General features: G+C 38.1%; 1 protein-coding gene and 1 long non-coding RNA gene across 10 annotated transcripts in view; one reads left to right on the forward strand and one right to left on the reverse strand.

Annotated features, from left to right (window-relative positions):
- Positions 1 to 18,531, reverse strand: part of LOC109040783 (proton-coupled zinc antiporter SLC30A2) — a 45,458-nt gene that overhangs the window by 5,947 nt on the left and 20,980 nt on the right. For all 9 annotated transcript variants that reach the window (XM_019056842.2, XM_019056849.2, XM_019056850.2 and 6 more), the window contains 6 exons: positions 12,840 to 13,063; positions 9,342 to 9,455; positions 7,907 to 8,207; positions 4,453 to 4,645; positions 3,541 to 3,646; positions 2,651 to 2,785 (listed from right to left, as the gene is read on the reverse strand). In XM_019056842.2, coding sequence (XP_018912387.2) covers positions 2,651 to 2,785; positions 3,541 to 3,646; positions 4,453 to 4,645; positions 7,907 to 8,207; positions 9,342 to 9,455; positions 12,840 to 13,063 — 1,073 coding nt within the window. The remainder of the gene's footprint in view (positions 1 to 2,650; positions 2,786 to 3,540; positions 3,647 to 4,452; positions 4,646 to 7,906; positions 8,208 to 9,341; positions 9,456 to 12,839; positions 13,064 to 18,531) is intronic.
- On the forward strand, positions 1,340 to 8,336 carry LOC109040784 (uncharacterized). The gene is made up of 2 exons (XR_002009875.2): positions 1,340 to 1,647; positions 7,995 to 8,336. It is a non-coding gene; the product is annotated as an uncharacterized lncRNA (long non-coding RNA).

Here is an 18,531-nt window from a genome sequence, read left to right on the forward strand (position 1 = left end):
CATTCGACAGTGAAAGGTGCATCTTGGGTAATTATCATTAAAGTTGAAATTTTGGCCGCCATCTTGGATTTGACGGACCCTAAGGGGTTGAAATTATTTTTTGACACCAGATATGAATTCTACGACCAAAATTACATATAAATGGATACCAAACTCGACAATATTCTCAAATTTTGGAATTTTGACCTCCGGGGCGGCCATTTTGGGCGCCATCTTGAATTGGGGGCACCAGCATCATTTTTGGACTTGACAACATCGAAAATCGGATTCTACACGAAAAAACGAAGAGAATGATGTATCATTCAAACTTTATTACACAAGCTGCTCACAGGAGTACATCTGCAACCGCACTAGGCGTCAGGAGTTTGTCACCAGATGGTGTTTTTTGGACCACTTTGAGGGCCTAGATGAGGGTGATGGCACAGGCTAGAAGGCGGCAGACAAAGTTTTTCTAGTCACCCTGGGTATGATCTTTAATAATAGACTTGTCTGCCGAGCGTCAGGAGTTTGTCACCAGATGGTGTTTTTTGGACCACTTTGAGGGCCTAGATGAGGGTGATGGCACAGGCTAGAAGGCGGCAGACAAAGTTTTTCTAGTCACCCTGGGTATGATCTTTAATAATAGACTTGTCTGCCGAGCGTCAGGAGTTTGTCACCAGATGGTGTTTTTTGGACCACTTTGAGGGCCTAGATGAGGGTGATGGCACAGGCTAGAGGGCGGCAGACAAAAATTTTCCGTTTCAGTGCATGCAAGGCTATCGATTTAGGGGGTCAAAACATGTATCCCGAGTTTGTCACTCAAAGTCGTCTGGCTCTCGGACTATACGTAGGTAGGTAATGCTCTGCAAAACATAGGTAAAAATCCTATCTTCAAAGGGTGAAATAAATCATCCAAGGATGAGTTACAAAGTCAAGTCTGAGTCAAGCCTAGCCATAGGAAGAAAATTGGCTGTCGTGTCCAACAAATATTTTGAAAAAGTGAACACAATTATGAAACAGAACTGGGTAAAAATAATCTTTTTCAAAGACAAGCCGTTTTGAGTAAATTAAACACTCGAAGCAATTATATCATCATAAGCTAATGCCAACGAGATTAATTTCTTCTGTTCATGTCTCTGTTACTCCAACTGTTTCCTCTCTCATACAAAATTCAGCTTTTGTATCATTTTTTAGCACATCTGACTTTCTTGCCTTCATATCAGTAAAGAAGGACTATTACCTCCTGATGATTCAATTGATAGTTCGATTACTCAAATTTAAAGCAGCATCTTCAGACAAATAAAAGCTCTGCTTGCAGGTATTCTGGGTCATTTCTCCCTCTCTTAGACCCCTGGTACGCACTAATGTTTTCCCCTTATATTTTCACCATTTTTAGGATACGAACATGTGTAGTGTCCTTCTTAACATAATAGCAAATTTTATTTATTGTGGAGTGGTGTAGAGTAGAGACAAGTTATAGTTCGTTCTCTATTTTTTCTGTTATGTTTTTTATTGTTCTTGCTTCAAGATTCGGTAAGAAAGGAATTAATTCAAGTCATCTGTGGTAAATTAAGTGCGATATTCTTTGAAGAAAGGTATAACAGAGCAGATGCAGCACTGACGCCAGAATGAGGCAACTCACAAAAAGCATTAGAATGGAAAACTCAGGTATATCATTTCTTGGCTATAGTTTAGAAATGTTAGATGATACCCACAAAAACAGAACTAAGGTGATTAAAGACTGTGAAACACACATAAATGTTTCAGTGGAATTCGGAAGTAGGAGACCATTTATGAGCTCTTAAAATTGAGACTAGATAGGATCCTACACTATTGTCACCACCTCAATTGAATCGACGTATGCGAAAACGTCCCATGTCCAAGACAGTGTTTCAGAATTTGAGTGGACAATTTCGTTGTAACTTAACAACACAAGGTTTAATACGTTAGGAATGTAGAACAATTTTATAAATAATCCCCTAAGTGTAATTAAACGTTTACAAAAGAGATCAATCCTATTCATCAGTGCCGTGGGACAAAAGAAACCCACCGCAATTATGAAACTCTGTATTGGACAACGGACGTTTTCGCATGCGCCGATTCAATTGACAATGCAGTAATTCAACCTGATCGGATATACTTAACCGTAGGCAGGGAGGAAAAGAGGAGGTCATCCCATTTTAGGGTGCATAATGATGCAAACATTTTAGATTTTGTCTTTTTTAGGTATTTGAAAGTGTTTATAAGTTTAACCTCACAGTGGCTTTGGAGAGCCACAGCAACTACATACTTAAAAGCAAATTCTGTGAAAAATGTTAAATAAAAAAAAATAAAGAGGAAGTATTGACAATAGTGTGTTGTAGATATGTGGGGTCTACTATTTGATACAAACATCAAACAACGACTGAAATATTACAATCATGGTGATTGGTATCCGAATATATTGAGCTTCCACAAAAAAAGAAGGAAACAGACTCCAAAAATTTTGGTTGCAATAGTATCACAGCTCTCTAAGTAACAGCAATGATTTGATCTCAATTGCTAGAAGTTGAAATTTCGACCCTACATCAACTCTATGTCACTGCCTGCTGTGATCGTCTACCTCACATATCATTTGAACAGTGACTGTTATGTAAAAAAATTTCAAGTCAATTGGCAAATAGGTACTTACGGACAGCTAAATGAGCTGATAATGCAGTTTTATCCAAGCTCAAAGCCCAAATTCTTAGGTTATGCACTTTCATAACTCCTTCAATGCTGAGGAATGTGTTCAGTACATCCGCAAAATTGACACCACTTGGTATACCTAAAAGAAATGAAAAAAATGGAGGGTGAAATAAATGTAAACAAATATTTGCATAAATATCCTTGAAACAAGTGAGAAGACTTCATAAAATGAATATTGATTTATTGTACCTATGAGGATGGTTTGAGGAGGAACTTCGTCTATTTTATAACTCTTATAACGGAAATTAATAAAATAAAAAATAAAGAAAATCAATGAAATAACCCGTTCAGCTCTTATAGACGCTTAAATTTTAGAGATTATGTAAAACTTGGACAATTTGGCTTTTATGAATGCTGATCTTGATAGAGATCGTCAACTTTGCGACTCAAACAATTTTCAATGCTTTGGTGGATGCTAAAAATGTAGGTCTTCAGATGAATATACATTTTCAAAAGTTAGTAGATATAATGGAGGGAAGAATAATAGAATGAAGATAGGTACATGTAGTAATTGGGCGTCGCAGAGCGCCTGAGTGCGTTATAGGAGCGACTGTATGTATGTATGTAGTAGATTTAATAACTTTTTACAAATTAAATTTTGTCTATTGGTTAGACATTTTCAGCCTGATTTTTGACGGTAAATAAGTGCCTGATATTTTCAAGTTCTCCGTCAGGACCATTTTGAAAATAATGTATAAAAAAGGGAAACTTTAAAGGTATGCGTCAAAAGAAACTTTGGTTCAGGAAAAAAAGGACGCTAATATCTACACTTAACTTTTTTCAAATTCATTAACAAAATAGACTAAAACCTAGAGAAAGACTGTAAACACAAACCTTCCATCAATACGACCAAAGTATCACGGATGATGGCAAATGTGGTGATTAAAACGAGGACTGAGAATAAAAATGTACAGATGGGGTCCACCAAGCTCCACTCAGGCTGTAAAAAGAGAATTTGAGTCATAACTTCGAAAAATATGTGATACATATTTAATTTACAATTAAGAAGAAAAATCTTCATACCAGAGTAAAAAAGTTCATGCCTAAACTGTTCATTTTCAAACTTAACTGCACTTTTTTTTTTATCAGCAAGCAGCATTGTCAATCTCTCCAAAGCCAATTTAATGCACTGGTTGCCATTGAGTAAAAGATAGATACTTATGAACATCATCCTGTCACTTACGACCCACACCTATTATTCTGTAAAGTACCTAAAGTATTTGAACCGCACTTTTAGTATATTTTTTTCTTTCTTCCTTTCTTCACTTGTGTACATCTCAAGGAAGTGTCACAATATGCTTGTGCAGTAGTTTGAACAAGTATTTCTGAGATAAAAATGAGAAGAGTCAGTCTAGAGGAATGCCCAGCCTCATGTTCCAATGATGAAATAAGGTGGTTAATTTATAAATTCCAAACAAGAACCTTCATTGTGTGCTATCTTCAATCTTGTAAAAATGTTCCCATTGAAAAAATCAGAGTAAATCTTTGAAAGAAGTTTCTGAGACAGAAAGGAGAGAGAAAAGCATGCTATGATGGTAATACTAGTGACAGTTTTTCATGTTTTTTAAGTAACACCGTAAGCTCACTTATCAGCAGCGATGGCACCAGTCAGGGAGGGAAATTTTGGGTCAGGCTTTTGGCATGAGTCATAATCCATCCACCTATATCAATGCTGATGAAAATCTCAGCATAAATTTGTGGCTTCAGACTGCGTTCAACTGTCATTGACAATACATCAGTACCAACCTTAAAATAGATGACTAGAGCAGCTAGCAAAACTCCGAAACTTTGAATAAAGTCCCCTATAACATGAATAAATGCAGCCCGGACATTGATGTTATCCCTATGACTATGATGAGATTCTTCTTCACTATCTCCTGTTGAAGTGTGAGTTTTCCCTCCATGAGAATGCCCATGTTGATGCAATGAAAATGCCATACTGAAATGAAAAGAAAAAAAGAAAAATAATAAAAATTACAGACAGGCACAAAATATCGATAACATGTGCTAGGCGCCTAAATATTGGATGACCCTTCAAAGTTTCTCCAAAGAAGTGATTTTTTTAAAACAATTTTAGCCATAGCTATCAGCAAAATTACATGAACTTTGGAGACAGGGAATAAAGGACGACGGACCGGTCTTATGGGAAAAGTGGGCCCGGTTAAATCGGCTGGCGTTTTGATATGTTGTAGGTCTTAACCTACTGAACAAAAGTGTCAATGGGCATTTCTCCCTATCTCGAAGTTTTACCCCCCATTTTGGGGGTCAAAGTTGCCAATTCGGCGTATAATTGGCAGTTTTGACACCCGGGTTTATTGGTCGCCTATGAGATTCTTTGATGGTTTCTTGAGTCTTTTGTATCCTCTGAATAGGCTAGAGACCATCCGAACTCAAAAACTGACAATTTTGCCTTATGGGTAAGGGGGGGGGGGGGTGTTCACGCCACCGATTTCAGAGTCGGCGAGCCGTATTAAACCGATTCTTTCGCCATGTTTTGGAGAATTTTTTATGCAAATGATTGCGACTGCATCTAGAAAGGTCGACTAAGATGCAGCTCAGAATATACCCCCGGGCGGGAGGGGGGGGGGGGGGGTGCGACCGAACTCGAGCAGCGTAACTGGCTTGCGCGGGTCGGATCAAACCGATCCTTCTATTATGTTTTGGAGAACTTTTTTGCAAGTGACTCAGGCTGCTTCTTGAAAGGTCTACTAAGATGCAGCTCAAAATATACCCCCCCCCCGGGGGGGGGGGGGGGAAGCGAAAACTGGGCCGAAAAGCCGACCGAACTCGGGCAGCGAAACTAGCTCTCGCGAGTTGCATCAAACCGATGATTTTGTCATTTTTTGGAGTTTTTTTTCCATCCCAATGAAACAGACTGCATTTCGAAGTGTCGACTGAGATGGAGCACGGAATATGCTGTATGAGAAAGGAGGTTTCTCAATCCACACCCTCCCTCGCAATAGGATCTCTCAGCATAGGTCAGTGTGGCACTGACACTAGTATAGTGGCATTTTTTACCACCACCATCACTCATACATAATTCCGAGGGTCGTTTTAGCTGACACGCATTTCCGACTGAGCCCAATATTTCTATAAGCGAAAAGCTAATGGTGCAGATGATTCCTACGGCTGAGACGTATATAACGTCGGTTGATTTCAGAAATATATCATCTAGGTGATTTTTTAAATGAAATCGCACATTATTATCGAGCATTAAACAGTTTTGTAGAATGTCAAGAAAGGCAAGGAAGAAAGCAAAGCATTCGCAAAAAGGCAATATATGCAATGCAATCAGTTCTGAAGGTATTTGACGAGTTCTGGGTTTTTCATTCTTTCTACTGGAGCTCCATAAGTAATGGATCAAATCCTGGAAGCTCTCAGTGCAGAAAGTGAGGCGAGCTCGCTGAGATTTTTTTACGTAATCAGAAAATCTAAGAAATAAACAAGGTCATGTACTTCTTCTTTTTAATTTTTTTTCTTTTCAAAAGCAAATAACCCCTCCCCTCGTCGAAATTCTGAAATGCATCAGGATATGCTGAAAATTGAATGATGCGTTAAACGGTATGAAGTTTTAATTGTCCTAGCCACATTCAAAAGTGTCACTCTACTAGTGTCAGTGCCACACTGACCTATGCTGAGAGATCCTATTGCGAGGGAGGGTGCGGATTGAGAAGCCTCCTTTCTCATACAGCATATTCCGTGCTCCATCTCAGTCGACCTTCCGAAATGCAGTCTGTTTCATTGGGATGAAAAAAAAAAAAAAACTCCAAAACATGACAAAATCATCGGTCAACCTATCAACTCATCAACCGATCAACAATCAAACTCGGGCAACTTTCGCTGCCCGAGTTCGGTCGGCTTTTCGGCCCAGTTTTCGCCTCCCCGCCTAGATTTTGAGCTGCATCTTAGACCTTTCAAGAAGCAGCCTGACTCATTTGCAAAAAAGTTCTCCAAAACATAATAGAAGGATCGGTTTGATCCGACCCGCGCAAGCCAGTTACGCTGCTCGAGTTCGGTCGCACCCCCCCCCCCTTCCCGCCCGGGGGTATATTCTGAGCTGCATCTTAGTCGACCTTTCTAGATGCAGTCGCAATCATTCGCATAAAAAATTCTCCAAAACATGGCGAAAGAATCGGTTTAATACGGCTCGCCGACTCTGAAATCGGTGGCGTGAACACCCCCCCCCCCTTACCCATAAGGCAAAATTGTCAGTTTTTGAGTTCGGATGGTCTCTAGCCTATTCAGAGGATACAAAAGACTCAAGAAACCATCAAAGAATCTCATAGGCGACCAATAAACCCGGGTGTCAAAACTGCCAATTATACGCCGAATTGGCAACTTTGACCCCCAAAATGGGGGGTAAAACTTCGAGATAGGGAGAAATGCCCATTGACACTTTTGATCAGTAGGTTAAGACCTACAACATATCAAAACGCCAGCCGATTTAACCGGGCCCACTTTTCCCATGAGACCGGTCCGTCGTCCTTAGAAATAAATAGACAAGGTACGAATTTAAGCATTCTGATACATGTTTCATAACCAGGATATCACGTAGAGCACGATTTGCGCAACAAAAACTAATGAAACAAACTCCAAACGAAGATATTAACGTTTCTATGTCACATTGGTTACGAAGACTTTGAACTGCCCGCTGACAAGAAACTCAAAGCTCTACATGAGTCGAATCGCGCACTACAACGGTTTCAACAAGCTTCTCAATCGAGTAATGTTCATTTCCCACCATGTGTTGTTCAAACTATCAGCAATTTGCTGCAGCTGAGCCAAAGTGTCAAGATTGAGGTTGCCAGATTTTTATATTGCAGAGACTGTCATTATAACGTTTAGCACTCGATGTGAATCATGCAGAGCATTGAGTCTTCATGAGCGGGTGCTTTGAATTCACGCATCAAGAATCATTAAATAACTTTGGAAGGAGTTGATTTCGGTACTTTTTGTTGTGCACGTCGTATTCAGCGTGGAATTTTAGTTAAGAAACATGTATCAGAATGCTGAAAGTCGTGCCTTGTCTACAGGTCCATTCAGGGTGAATAGGATTAGGGTATTTTCTCTACATACAAAAATTCATTCATCGAACTGAATTATCATTCTAACTTGATATTGATGGTAAAACGATGGAGACCTTACGATGAACAAGGAGATTATGGAGAAATTGTAGGATAATATTTCTTGAGATACGTACATGATGTTAACAAGCACACCAACAGCTGATGTAATTAACATGATTTTTGCATCAATTTCGAAATCTTTTTTGATTATTCTTTCTACAGCCATGTAAACAAGGATTCCTGTGACGATCCAGATCATAAGAACAGATGTTAAAGCACCAATGACTTCCGCTCGGTACCATCCAAACGGCATGCTTTGCGTAGGAGGCCTGTTGGCTACCCACAGCGCAAACAATGATATCATAAAACTGGCGAAATCAGTAAGCAAATGAGCCGCATCAGTGGCAATTGCTAAACTACTTGATAAATAGCCACCTATTAGAGCAACATACAAAAACATGTAAGTATTAGAAGAAAAACGAACACGATTGATAAAAAAAAATGTTATTTATTAGCATTTTTTCTGCTGTACTTTTGACACAATAAAACAACTTGATTAATTAATTACCTATTTAATTTATTAACAATGTACATATTATGTACTTGAAATTGAATTTCTTGTGGATAAAATTAGGCAAACAGGGGCATAATTGGCCTATTGACAACAGAAATCAGTGACTGATCACGCCTAATGCTGTAAATTGAAAAGCCAACAAGTAGAAGCTCCATAAGTTCTGATGGTAGCAATTTTTGTTCTCGAGTAGCCTACATTATGCAAAGATACAGATTAGCTGCATCTAACTTAATTCACAATAGAAATTAGTTTCTACCAAAAAGCCAACATTGATAGTCAATGAGGGCAACACTACTTGAGAATTGTGAAGGTCATACTGATCAAAAAGAAACTGCCAGAGAGTTAAAAGTATGAAATCTTCCAGAGCTTTTGTTCCCACAAGCAAGTCTATTTATTTTAGGCCTAATAAGCCATAGAAAAAACTTGGGTTTCCATAATATCTTTATTTTTCGAACTGACCTTTGAATAAAATTACCACTAAGACCTTTTTTTCTTTACGCTGACTTTCTGATTTATATCAAAGTTTTTTCACTATTATAAATCCTTCCACATGTGGCCTCACCTGATCAGGAATATATTTTCATGGCAATTTTTGTGACAAAGTAATCTAACAAAGGTAGCATAGCTGACCCTCTAATTTACTCCAATTCTTAACTCCTGACAACTCAAATAGTTTGCATTGTAGAAAATTTGATGTTTGAACCAGTCATCATTTTTTGATGATCTTTGAGTATACGCAAAACAAATTTCAACACTTTTAAAATTAGAGAGATGGTACACCATCTTGATTCTTATATTCATTTTTGACACTGAAATGAAGACGGTGTTGCAGTCTTAAAATGTTGAGGCTTCTTTGGCATAAACTCCATTAACGATTAGAACAATATTATTTTATAAATAACTGATTTACTGAACCTAAAAATATTACTCTTCAGCTGAAATATTTTGTTCTAAAATAAAATTTTTACGAATTTTGACTATTTTGAGAAACTTACCTATAATTTCTCCTATCATGAATATGATACATAGTATACTGGCAATAATGAGCTTCTTCCGTGCTTTTGTGTTCGTTGTAGTCCTTTCCTCATTATGGCAGTAATGTTCATCATCTGCAGAATAAAGCAAATCATTTTCACTAAAACAAGTCTCACGATTATCAAAGCTGAGAAGTAAATTTTCAAGAAATAACCCTGGCATGGTAAAGTTCTCTACAACTTAGTTCAACGTCTAAAAGTAGGAGAAACTGACAGGCTTACAGCTTCTAAAACACATGTAAGCTTACTTTTTAAAAGAAAAATTCTTTCATCCAAATATTTTGGAAGCGTCACATTCAATGCTATCTGAGCTTCAGATTCTTCATGAGATAGTGCTTAGTGAGGGATGAGTTCCTGACGAAAAGGCGAGACCTGCATTATCTTTTCATTTAAGACCAAATTAGATTATCTAATTTCAGATAAATACCCTTGCTGGTTTTTCTTTTCTTTTTTCTTACTTTTTTTCTTTCTTTTTTTCTTTTCTTTTTCTTCCCTTTTTCTTTTATCTTTTCAACTGGCTGAAACACTCATGAAATGACATAAAGAAAACCATTTCTTTCTTTGTCTTCTTTCTTCTTTTTTGAGATTGCTGAAGTACTTTTATCGATTTGAGTTGAGTAGTTAGAATTGAAAGATTTATGGCCTGAAATTATCAGTTATCACAATTGCATACTAATCACACCAACTTTACTGCAATTAGAGTCTGCAAGTCAACAATTCCAAAGTTGTATTAATTTCATTGTAACAACATCAATTTTTGTATGTTTTACCTGATAAAAAAATGAAACATGAATGATTTTCAAGCCCAAAAGACTAATGATGAGATAATGGTACGAATTACAAAGAGGTGTGTGAAAAAACGGCCAAAAATGCCTCAAGGCATTTTCGAATTTTGATCACTTGGGGTGATACAGTAGCTTTCGAGACACCCAAAACCGGTCGCCGTTTTGCTTAGAAGCGCCGGGTTGCGACGTTGCCATTTTTTAAAGTGGAAACCTTTAAAAATTCATATCTCCGCCGCATCTCAACCGATTTCAATGAACTTTTTTTTAAAATGTTCCTCTTAAATAGAGCTTTCTAGTGATGTATAGTTTCTTGGGGTTTACTTGGCTTTAAGTGGCACTTACGCGGTTTTAGCAGTTTTTGATAGACACAAAAATTTAGTTTTTATTTTGCCACGATCGTGGAATCGACGGAATCTAAACAAAAACCAGTCTAAATGAAAGTTCAGATTCTCACCTTTCTAACGAGCACAAGATCATCCCGGGGAAACGTTTAGTTCCCGAGATATGACCGCTCAAAGTTGGTCACATGCGCTTTTGCGCAATGTGAATGCGTGTTATCACTGAGTCATTCGCGAACTAGGGGTCCCTTACGTTCAATTTACGTTGAAATAATTACACAGAGCAGTAAGGTGTACAACACGAGCCGTATTTTCACCTTCGGCTGCCGATGTGCGACGTTGCCATTTTTTGAAGTGAAAACTCTTAAAGATGCATAATTCCGCTGCATTTCAACCGATTTCAATGAACTTTTTTTTAAAATGTTCCTCTTAAATAGAGCTATCTAATGGCATTTAGGTTTCTGGATTTTATTTACCTTAGGGAGGCACTTAGGTCGTTTATATGGTTCTTTGCAGAGATTTTTCATACAAAAAATAGTGTTGCTATTTTTTTTTCTTTTTTTTCAGGAGGGGGTCTGTAGGTATTTCCCCCGATTTTTTTTAACATTCAAACTAGATCGGAAGATCACCATCGCTTAAAGTATAATGTAAAAATCTTGGTAAATTAGCAACACCACCTTCTCCTGTACAATGAGAGCGTCGCTTTCAATATTTGTACACGTAAGAATAGTGCTTAAAAGAATCCCTTTTTTTAAAAGTTCTTTCTTTTAAATTTTGCCATTTTAAACCCTCCCACAATCCGCCGAGAAAAAAAAATATAAATAGCAACACTATTTTTTGTATGAAAAATCTCTGCAAAGAACCATATAAACGACCTAAGTGCCTCCCTAAGGTAAATAAAATCCAGAAACCTAAATGCCATTAGATAGCTCTATTTAAGAGGAACATTTTAAAAAAAAGTTCATTGAAATCGGTTGAAATGCAGCGGAATTATGCATCTTTAAGAGTTTTCACTTCAAAAAATGGCAACGTCGCACATCGGCAGCCGAAGGTGAAAATACGGCTCGTGTTGTACACCTTACTGCTCTGTGTAATTATTTCAACGTAAATTGAACGTAAGGGACCCCTAGTTCGCGAATGACTCAGTGATAACACGCATTCACATTGCGCAAAAGCGCATGTGACCAACTTTGAGCGGTCATATCTCGGGAACTAAACGTTTCCCCGGGATGATCTTGTGCTCGTTAGAAAGGTGAGAATCTGAACTTTCATTTAGACTGGTTTTTGTTTAGATTCCGTCGATTCCACGATCGTGGCAAAATAAAAACTAAATTTTTGTGTCTATCAAAAACTGCTAAAACCGCGTAAGTGCCACTTAAAGCCAAGTAAACCCCAAGAAACTATACATCACTAGAAAGCTCTATTTAAGAGGAACATTTTAAAAAAAAGTTCATTGAAATCGGTTGAGATGCGGCGGAGATATGAATTTTTAAAGGTTTCCACTTTAAAAAATGGCAACGTCGCAACCCGGCGCTTCTAAGCAAAACGGCGACCGGTTTTGGGTGTCTCGAAAGCTACTGTATCACCCCAAGTGATCAAAATTCGAAAATGCCTTGAGGCATTTTTGGCCGTTTTTTCACACACCTCTTTCTGAAAGCTATAAGAAGCAACTCCATGAAAAGAGAGGCAATGAATTTATTGAGATATGAATAAATGATATACAAGTGGATTTCTTGATTTTTGTGAGCCTTTTGGGGTGTCTCTTGCATTTATCAACGAAAGATTGATGCTTTTGGAAAAACCAAGAGTTGAATAATACTATGCAAATAAAACTATGCAAGCAAACTCACTTGCACGAAAATAAATTAAAATTTTTGGCAGATGCAGCTGGGCTCAATCTTCGGTACGGCTGATCAGTCGCAAAAGGATGAGATGGAATGCGCCTGAAACGCGTCTGCCAAATATTCAATTTTATTGACGTACAAAAGAGTTTGCTTCATTATTTTATTTTTGATACTGTATTTTCTTGTACAGTTTTTTGCTCCAATCGAATGAGAATATTAAAGTTTATTGATATTCTACCATTTTATAAGCAAATTTTTTGCATTCACGACTTAAACTTAAAAACTGGCTCTGATGGATGGCTTTGAGGTATATGAAGCCATATTCTCAAACCTAAAGGCCATAATGACTTTTTTATGTATATCCTGTTGTCAAGTGCTTCCTAAAACTTAGGATTGCGTCTAATATCAATAGAGCTCAAAACCTAAGGTATTTCAAGGAAAATCTTGAAAACATTATTTTATGCACAGATATCGAGAACAACTTGGACTTACAAATAGTGATAGTGTCTGATGGCAAAGGGCTGGCAGGGCCACCATCAGGGGGCATACTGCCATTTTTGCTAGGAGCACCGGTGAGTGAGGGGCAACAGCCGCTAGCTTTGCCATGGACGCAATATATGACTCGATGAGTGGTGCTGCTGGTTATGCTTCCGTTGTCTTTTCCATTGCTCACGTTGTCGCTCTGCAGCGCAGCCCCATACACAATTGTATCCGAACTGAAAAAGACAAAAACACACATGTGAGTATGACTGGTGGGTCAGGCAGAAAACTTATTTTAAAACAAACTTAACTTAGACAAGCAGGGTGTCAACTGAGACAGGCTGGCGAAAAATCAGCACTTTTACAGTATTTTTTCAGTACATTCCTGAGAAGTTCAGTAACTTCTCAACAGAAAAATGCAGTACTTTTTTAGTACCTCCAATTGACGAAATCCGAAAAATTTCAAAAATTTGATTTTCCCGCTTAAATTGTGACAAAAATGACAAAAGAGTGAGAAAAGTTCCGGACCTTCTAGCGGATTTTCCTCACTTTTTCGATACTTCTGGACCGCCCTTAAAAAATCAGTGCTGATGCATTTCCGGACTTTCCGGAAATTTCCGATTTGTAGGCACCCTGGAAAAGGAAATCAAACCGTAGGTGCAATTTTTGGAGGGATCTAAAGCTTGGGGGTTGTTAGGAAAAGGCAACATTTGTATGAGGGGAGAAGGGGGGGCTTTAATCGCTCATTTCTGATTAACAAGATGATAATTAAAATTTTAATTGTGCTCGTTGAGTTTTGATTATGATGAGGAAAAAATTTAGTCTTGTGCTGCTTTGATTCTCTGCTATCTAGCGATTCATTATGAGGGGTATGTAAGACCGAGGTAAACTCCGCTATAAACGCTTTCCCAAGATTAAGATAATGAGGGGAGAAAGACTATTTTCATCTTCGTGTTGCTTCTGCAGTGGAAAAAATTGACTTACATTAAAACAGCGACTGACTTTTTTCACTTCAATATTTTTATTTTTGATCCTCGAAATATTGAGTTTTTCCGAGAAAATACAACTATCGGTAAAAAATTAGGCTTACTTTTCCAAAATCCCCACTGATAACATTTTGAAGTCTGCAAACTCAGCAGTAAATACATGCGATCCAGTGGCGTGGCGTGGCGTGCTTTGCGATATATGGATCGATCTGCCATTTAAACCTATGGAAAAGGATCGATAAACAAGATGTTCGCAACGAGCACCTCAATAATCGATTCTTTACCACAGCTTCAAATGGGAAAATATCGAAATTCGATAGTTGACGCCTCGCACTGAACGTTATACGCTGGCGGTGAGAATTTCAATCTGCTATGTCTGTGACCTCATACACTTAATCACGTCTCGAATGCAAATATAAATGGGATTTACGGTAAACACGGAAATTCACGCGACAAATTAAGGACAAATGTCAAAGTGGTTAGCACGCTGTTACAGATTAAAGCGCGATTTCAATTAAACCATCGAGATTTGCTCTAGTGCTTTTCATCCGTTTCCCTGTTTCAGAATTATATGTAGTTGAGAAGAAGCTGATAAATCTGGAAAAGTCTGAAAATGTAACTTCAATTCGACTTAGAGTTTAATATCCCTAAATTCCGACCTATGTTTACTTTTAAAATTTCGATCGTGTTCCACGCGGGCATCCCAAAATAACGTAATAGCCAACGTTAATCCTTATAACGTTACGTTAATTCTTATAACGTTAAGTTGAAACCAACGTTAATCCTCACGACGTTATCTTTCAATAACGTTAGACGCTTGTCCCAATTTTTCGACCTCCTTTGCAGGCCTCATATACCACAGCTCCAAGAGTAAAGACTCATTAAAAAAAGTACTTATTTTTCCAACTAGAGAGCAGCGTGTGTTAATTTGTAGCAGCCTAAATTGTCAGTAGCTTAGTATCTTCTAGCACAAATTTGGATGAAGAGTTATCTTTAGCAAGATTGTTTCAACAGGCATTCGTTATTGAAAAAGTCTGGCTACATCACTGTCGTAATCAGATATAGTGTGGACTATAGGAGTTTTGCCGTTAATACATCACAAAATAAAAATTGATACTTTCTCCAACGCGCGTTGCTTTGCGCATAGCAAAGAAAAAGAATTAAAAAACTTCCTTGCATCACAAAAATTTGCATGCAGTATTATGTAACTGACTGCAACAAGGCATATGCATCAGCATATTTGATCTTCGAACGCCTGGAAATACTGACAATTCTGCTTAAGGGTTAGGAGTAAAACATATCACGGATGAGAAGTGTAAAGTTCAACGATTACAAGGTAGATAGACATAGAGATTCATGAAGCATCTAATTGACGGCGGATTAAGACAATCATTGCAAACCATACGAGGAGCAAAACTTTACAATGATAGTTAAAAGTTTTCGCAGATATAGATGTTGACAGAAACAGAAAATTGTGTGTCTGTTGGATAGGGTATTACAGTGATGCGTAACTTCAGACACACTAATAAGCCCTACGTCAAAATTATCATATGAGTATCAAAATAAGTGTGTTAGTTAGGGATCGCGTACTCTCAGTATCCCATGCTGTGAGCCAACCTCCAAACCTAGTCGAACTTTCCATGCATAGATAGAGAGAATACATTGGCAGGGTTGCCATTGCTACAACTTTGGAATCAACCCACAGAGAGCAACCCTGTTAATGTATTTAAGAGACATACGCATGAAGAGTTTGATCGGATACAGATATGAAGTCTCTGCATAGGGTACTGTCGGGATAGCGAAGAGAGCAGTAAGTGTAAAATTTTCGAAATCGAATTTTCTTCAAAATTCGTCTAAACTCTTTTAGATGAAATCACTGAACTTGCTATAACAGCGAAACTTCATCTTAATTGTATCAAAACGAGACATATGAGGAAGCCGTAAGTGCGCAAAAAATGACGTAGTTTTAGGCAAGACAGCAGTAAATGACAATATTCCTCCAGAGAGCCAATGAAAACAGTGCTTTCAAGTAAAGTGCCGCCGCTCTTTGCGAATTTCTAACCTGAAAATGCTGTTTTTGTGTGTCCAAAACGCAACCACGAAAGCATTGCAGAAGATAGCACTTACGGCTGTCTTGCCTAACAATAACCTAGCATGAAAATGAAAAATACCTTTTTTATGTAATTGAAATAAAATCAGTCGATTTTTAAGCGTCTAAACGATTTCTAGGAGTCTTTCGGACGATTAGTGGCAATTTGACAAAGAATGGACGCTTCTTACAATAAAATTTTCCGGTCAGAAGCTTCTGAGCCCGTTTTCTCAAAACTTCATGTTTGCACTTACTGCTCTCTTCGCTGTCATGGCAGGGACTGTGATCCCTTTCATAACAGTCTTGACCTTGAGAGCTTTTTATGAACTTAGAATTTCGTTTCAGAGAAACCCAGTGGCAGTAACGTGTCCCTCACGAATTTTTTCCCGAGAAAAAATTTTTGAATTACTAATCCCTGACTCTGAGGTACACAGGAGCTCCATTCATGATCGGTTGAATCGAAGTATATTTTTTATAAAACTTCTGTCTTCGCCACTGTGCGCGAGAGGGAGATCCGGATGACATCAACATTGAACTTGACACTTTCATTTCGGACCGTGAACTACTGGGAAATGCGCTCGGTCGGTGCATCAGATGGGGAGAGAGTGCGAAGCAGTTACGTTGAGAGATAACTGCTCTCTAGGTCACGGGCTCCCAGTTCGACTCCCGGCCAGTGCGTCACTTTATTGTGTCACCGAGAGAGGTAGAGAGCAATCGCCTCAGATACGCTATGTTTGCTTTGTATAAATACATGGCCTCACAATCGCTGCTCTCTGGGTCACGGACTCAGGGTTCGAATCCCGACCATGCTCACCTGTCTGATAAAGAGGTATGAATGAACGTAATCTCACGATGAATGCAGTTACAACTGGAGTGGATAAGCAAACACATCGACCGGAAATACTAACGTGGGTCTAGATAACGCCTTTAAATGCAGAAAAAATCTCACTACGGACGATGGATGACAGGTTCTTCAAATTTTAACGGGTTTTTTTATTCTCGTTTTATTTTTAAGTTTAGACACGCGTTTGATCATACAGAAGGATTATTTCTAACGAAGGGGGGGATTAATTCACTACTTTCACTACTCAGGGGTTGGTAGCCTTCCTTGAGGGTAAAAATGATGCACCTCCACCCCCACCCCCTCGGTGAATAGTGGGAGCTGGTAGCCAGGAGAGTCCCTAAGGAAACTGAAATTTTATATTTCTTGAAACCCATTTTTGATGACTTTCTCTTTCGTATTTCTCACGTTTTTGTCTCTCTCTATATTTTATTCTTTGTTTTTGGAGTTTTTTTTTAAGTTTTGGGGGAGGGGGTCTGACTTGAAAATATTTTTTATTTCAATCTAAAGCTACATCTACCGCGAGGGAAAATGCCTTTTTGGCTTTTAAAACAGTTTTTCCAGGCTTTTCTTCCTCTTTTTACCGTTCTCAACTGTGGGAAGCAACGGAATAAGCATGTAGAATTCAATGGACCATATTCCCTTATTTTATAACACCGAAAAAAAGCACTCTGAAAGACGAAAATTTGAAGGTCAAGACTGAAACTTAAGAGTTAACTTGCTTGTATAAAATTGTTGCGCATTTTGGACGATTGTTGACCAAGGAAAATAATGACAGTTGTTGACAAAAGATCAGGGGGCGGTTGTACTTTACATATTGCTGTTTGTTTTGAGATAAAGTTATTCAAGCAGACTTAGATCAGTTTGATCCTTCAGTCTGCATTATCAAAGGGCGAAATATACTCGAATCGCTCCATCACCTACGCGTTTGATGAGGTAATTATGACTTCCCCCGATTGCAGCGGGCGCAACGCGACGTGATGCACCGTGGGTCATACAGCTGATTGGAAATTTTAATGAAAAAAAAGAAACAGAGATGGAAGATAAATAAATGACAAAACGATTTCGACAGCTATTGGCTGCTTGCTCTTGTAAATTATTCCTCCACCTTACGGTTGAACGTTAATTTTTATCAATTCCAAGTAAAAGATTATACTAATTGTAAGAGAAGAGATACTTGTGATACACCTCAAAATGATAACTTGATGAACATTATTTGGAACGAAATGTTGAAACATTGGATTTGACGAAGCACCGGAGTCTTCATCTATTCGTGAGAGAGGGGACAGAAATACTTTACGCTTGTTTCCATCGAGAGACGGGTAAAAAAAATACAGAGAATTTAGTAATATTGAGAAAAAAAACTAAATACAGAGAATTTAGTGATATTGACAAAAAATAACTAATGGATTTGCACTTTCGTGCAAAGTTCCTCATTAATAGATTTTTCATCCATTGTTTCCCCGGGAAAAGTTGAAAAAAAGAAAAGGAAAGAGAGGAATTACGAAAATTGCACATTTAGTTTCCTGTGATTATTCTCAAGAATTTTGAGCATTTAGAGAAATAAAATAGGAAAAGTAGATACAAAGGATTAACGTTATCCTAAAAATCGACATTAAAATGACAGTTTGAAAAATGTCTGCCCTCGTGCAAAGCAAACTTCAATTGGACTACATTTTGCAATTTGGAACTATAAATTCTAGCCCGGTTTAAAAACAACGTATGTGCATTAGTTTCCCTATGCACATACGTGTCTTTCTAGAAGAGCCAGAATGTATAGTTCCAAAT

Source organism: Bemisia tabaci, chromosome 5 (assembly GCF_918797505.1).
Source record: "Bemisia tabaci chromosome 5, PGI_BMITA_v3".
NCBI lineage: Eukaryota > Metazoa > Arthropoda > Insecta > Hemiptera > Aleyrodidae > Bemisia > Bemisia tabaci.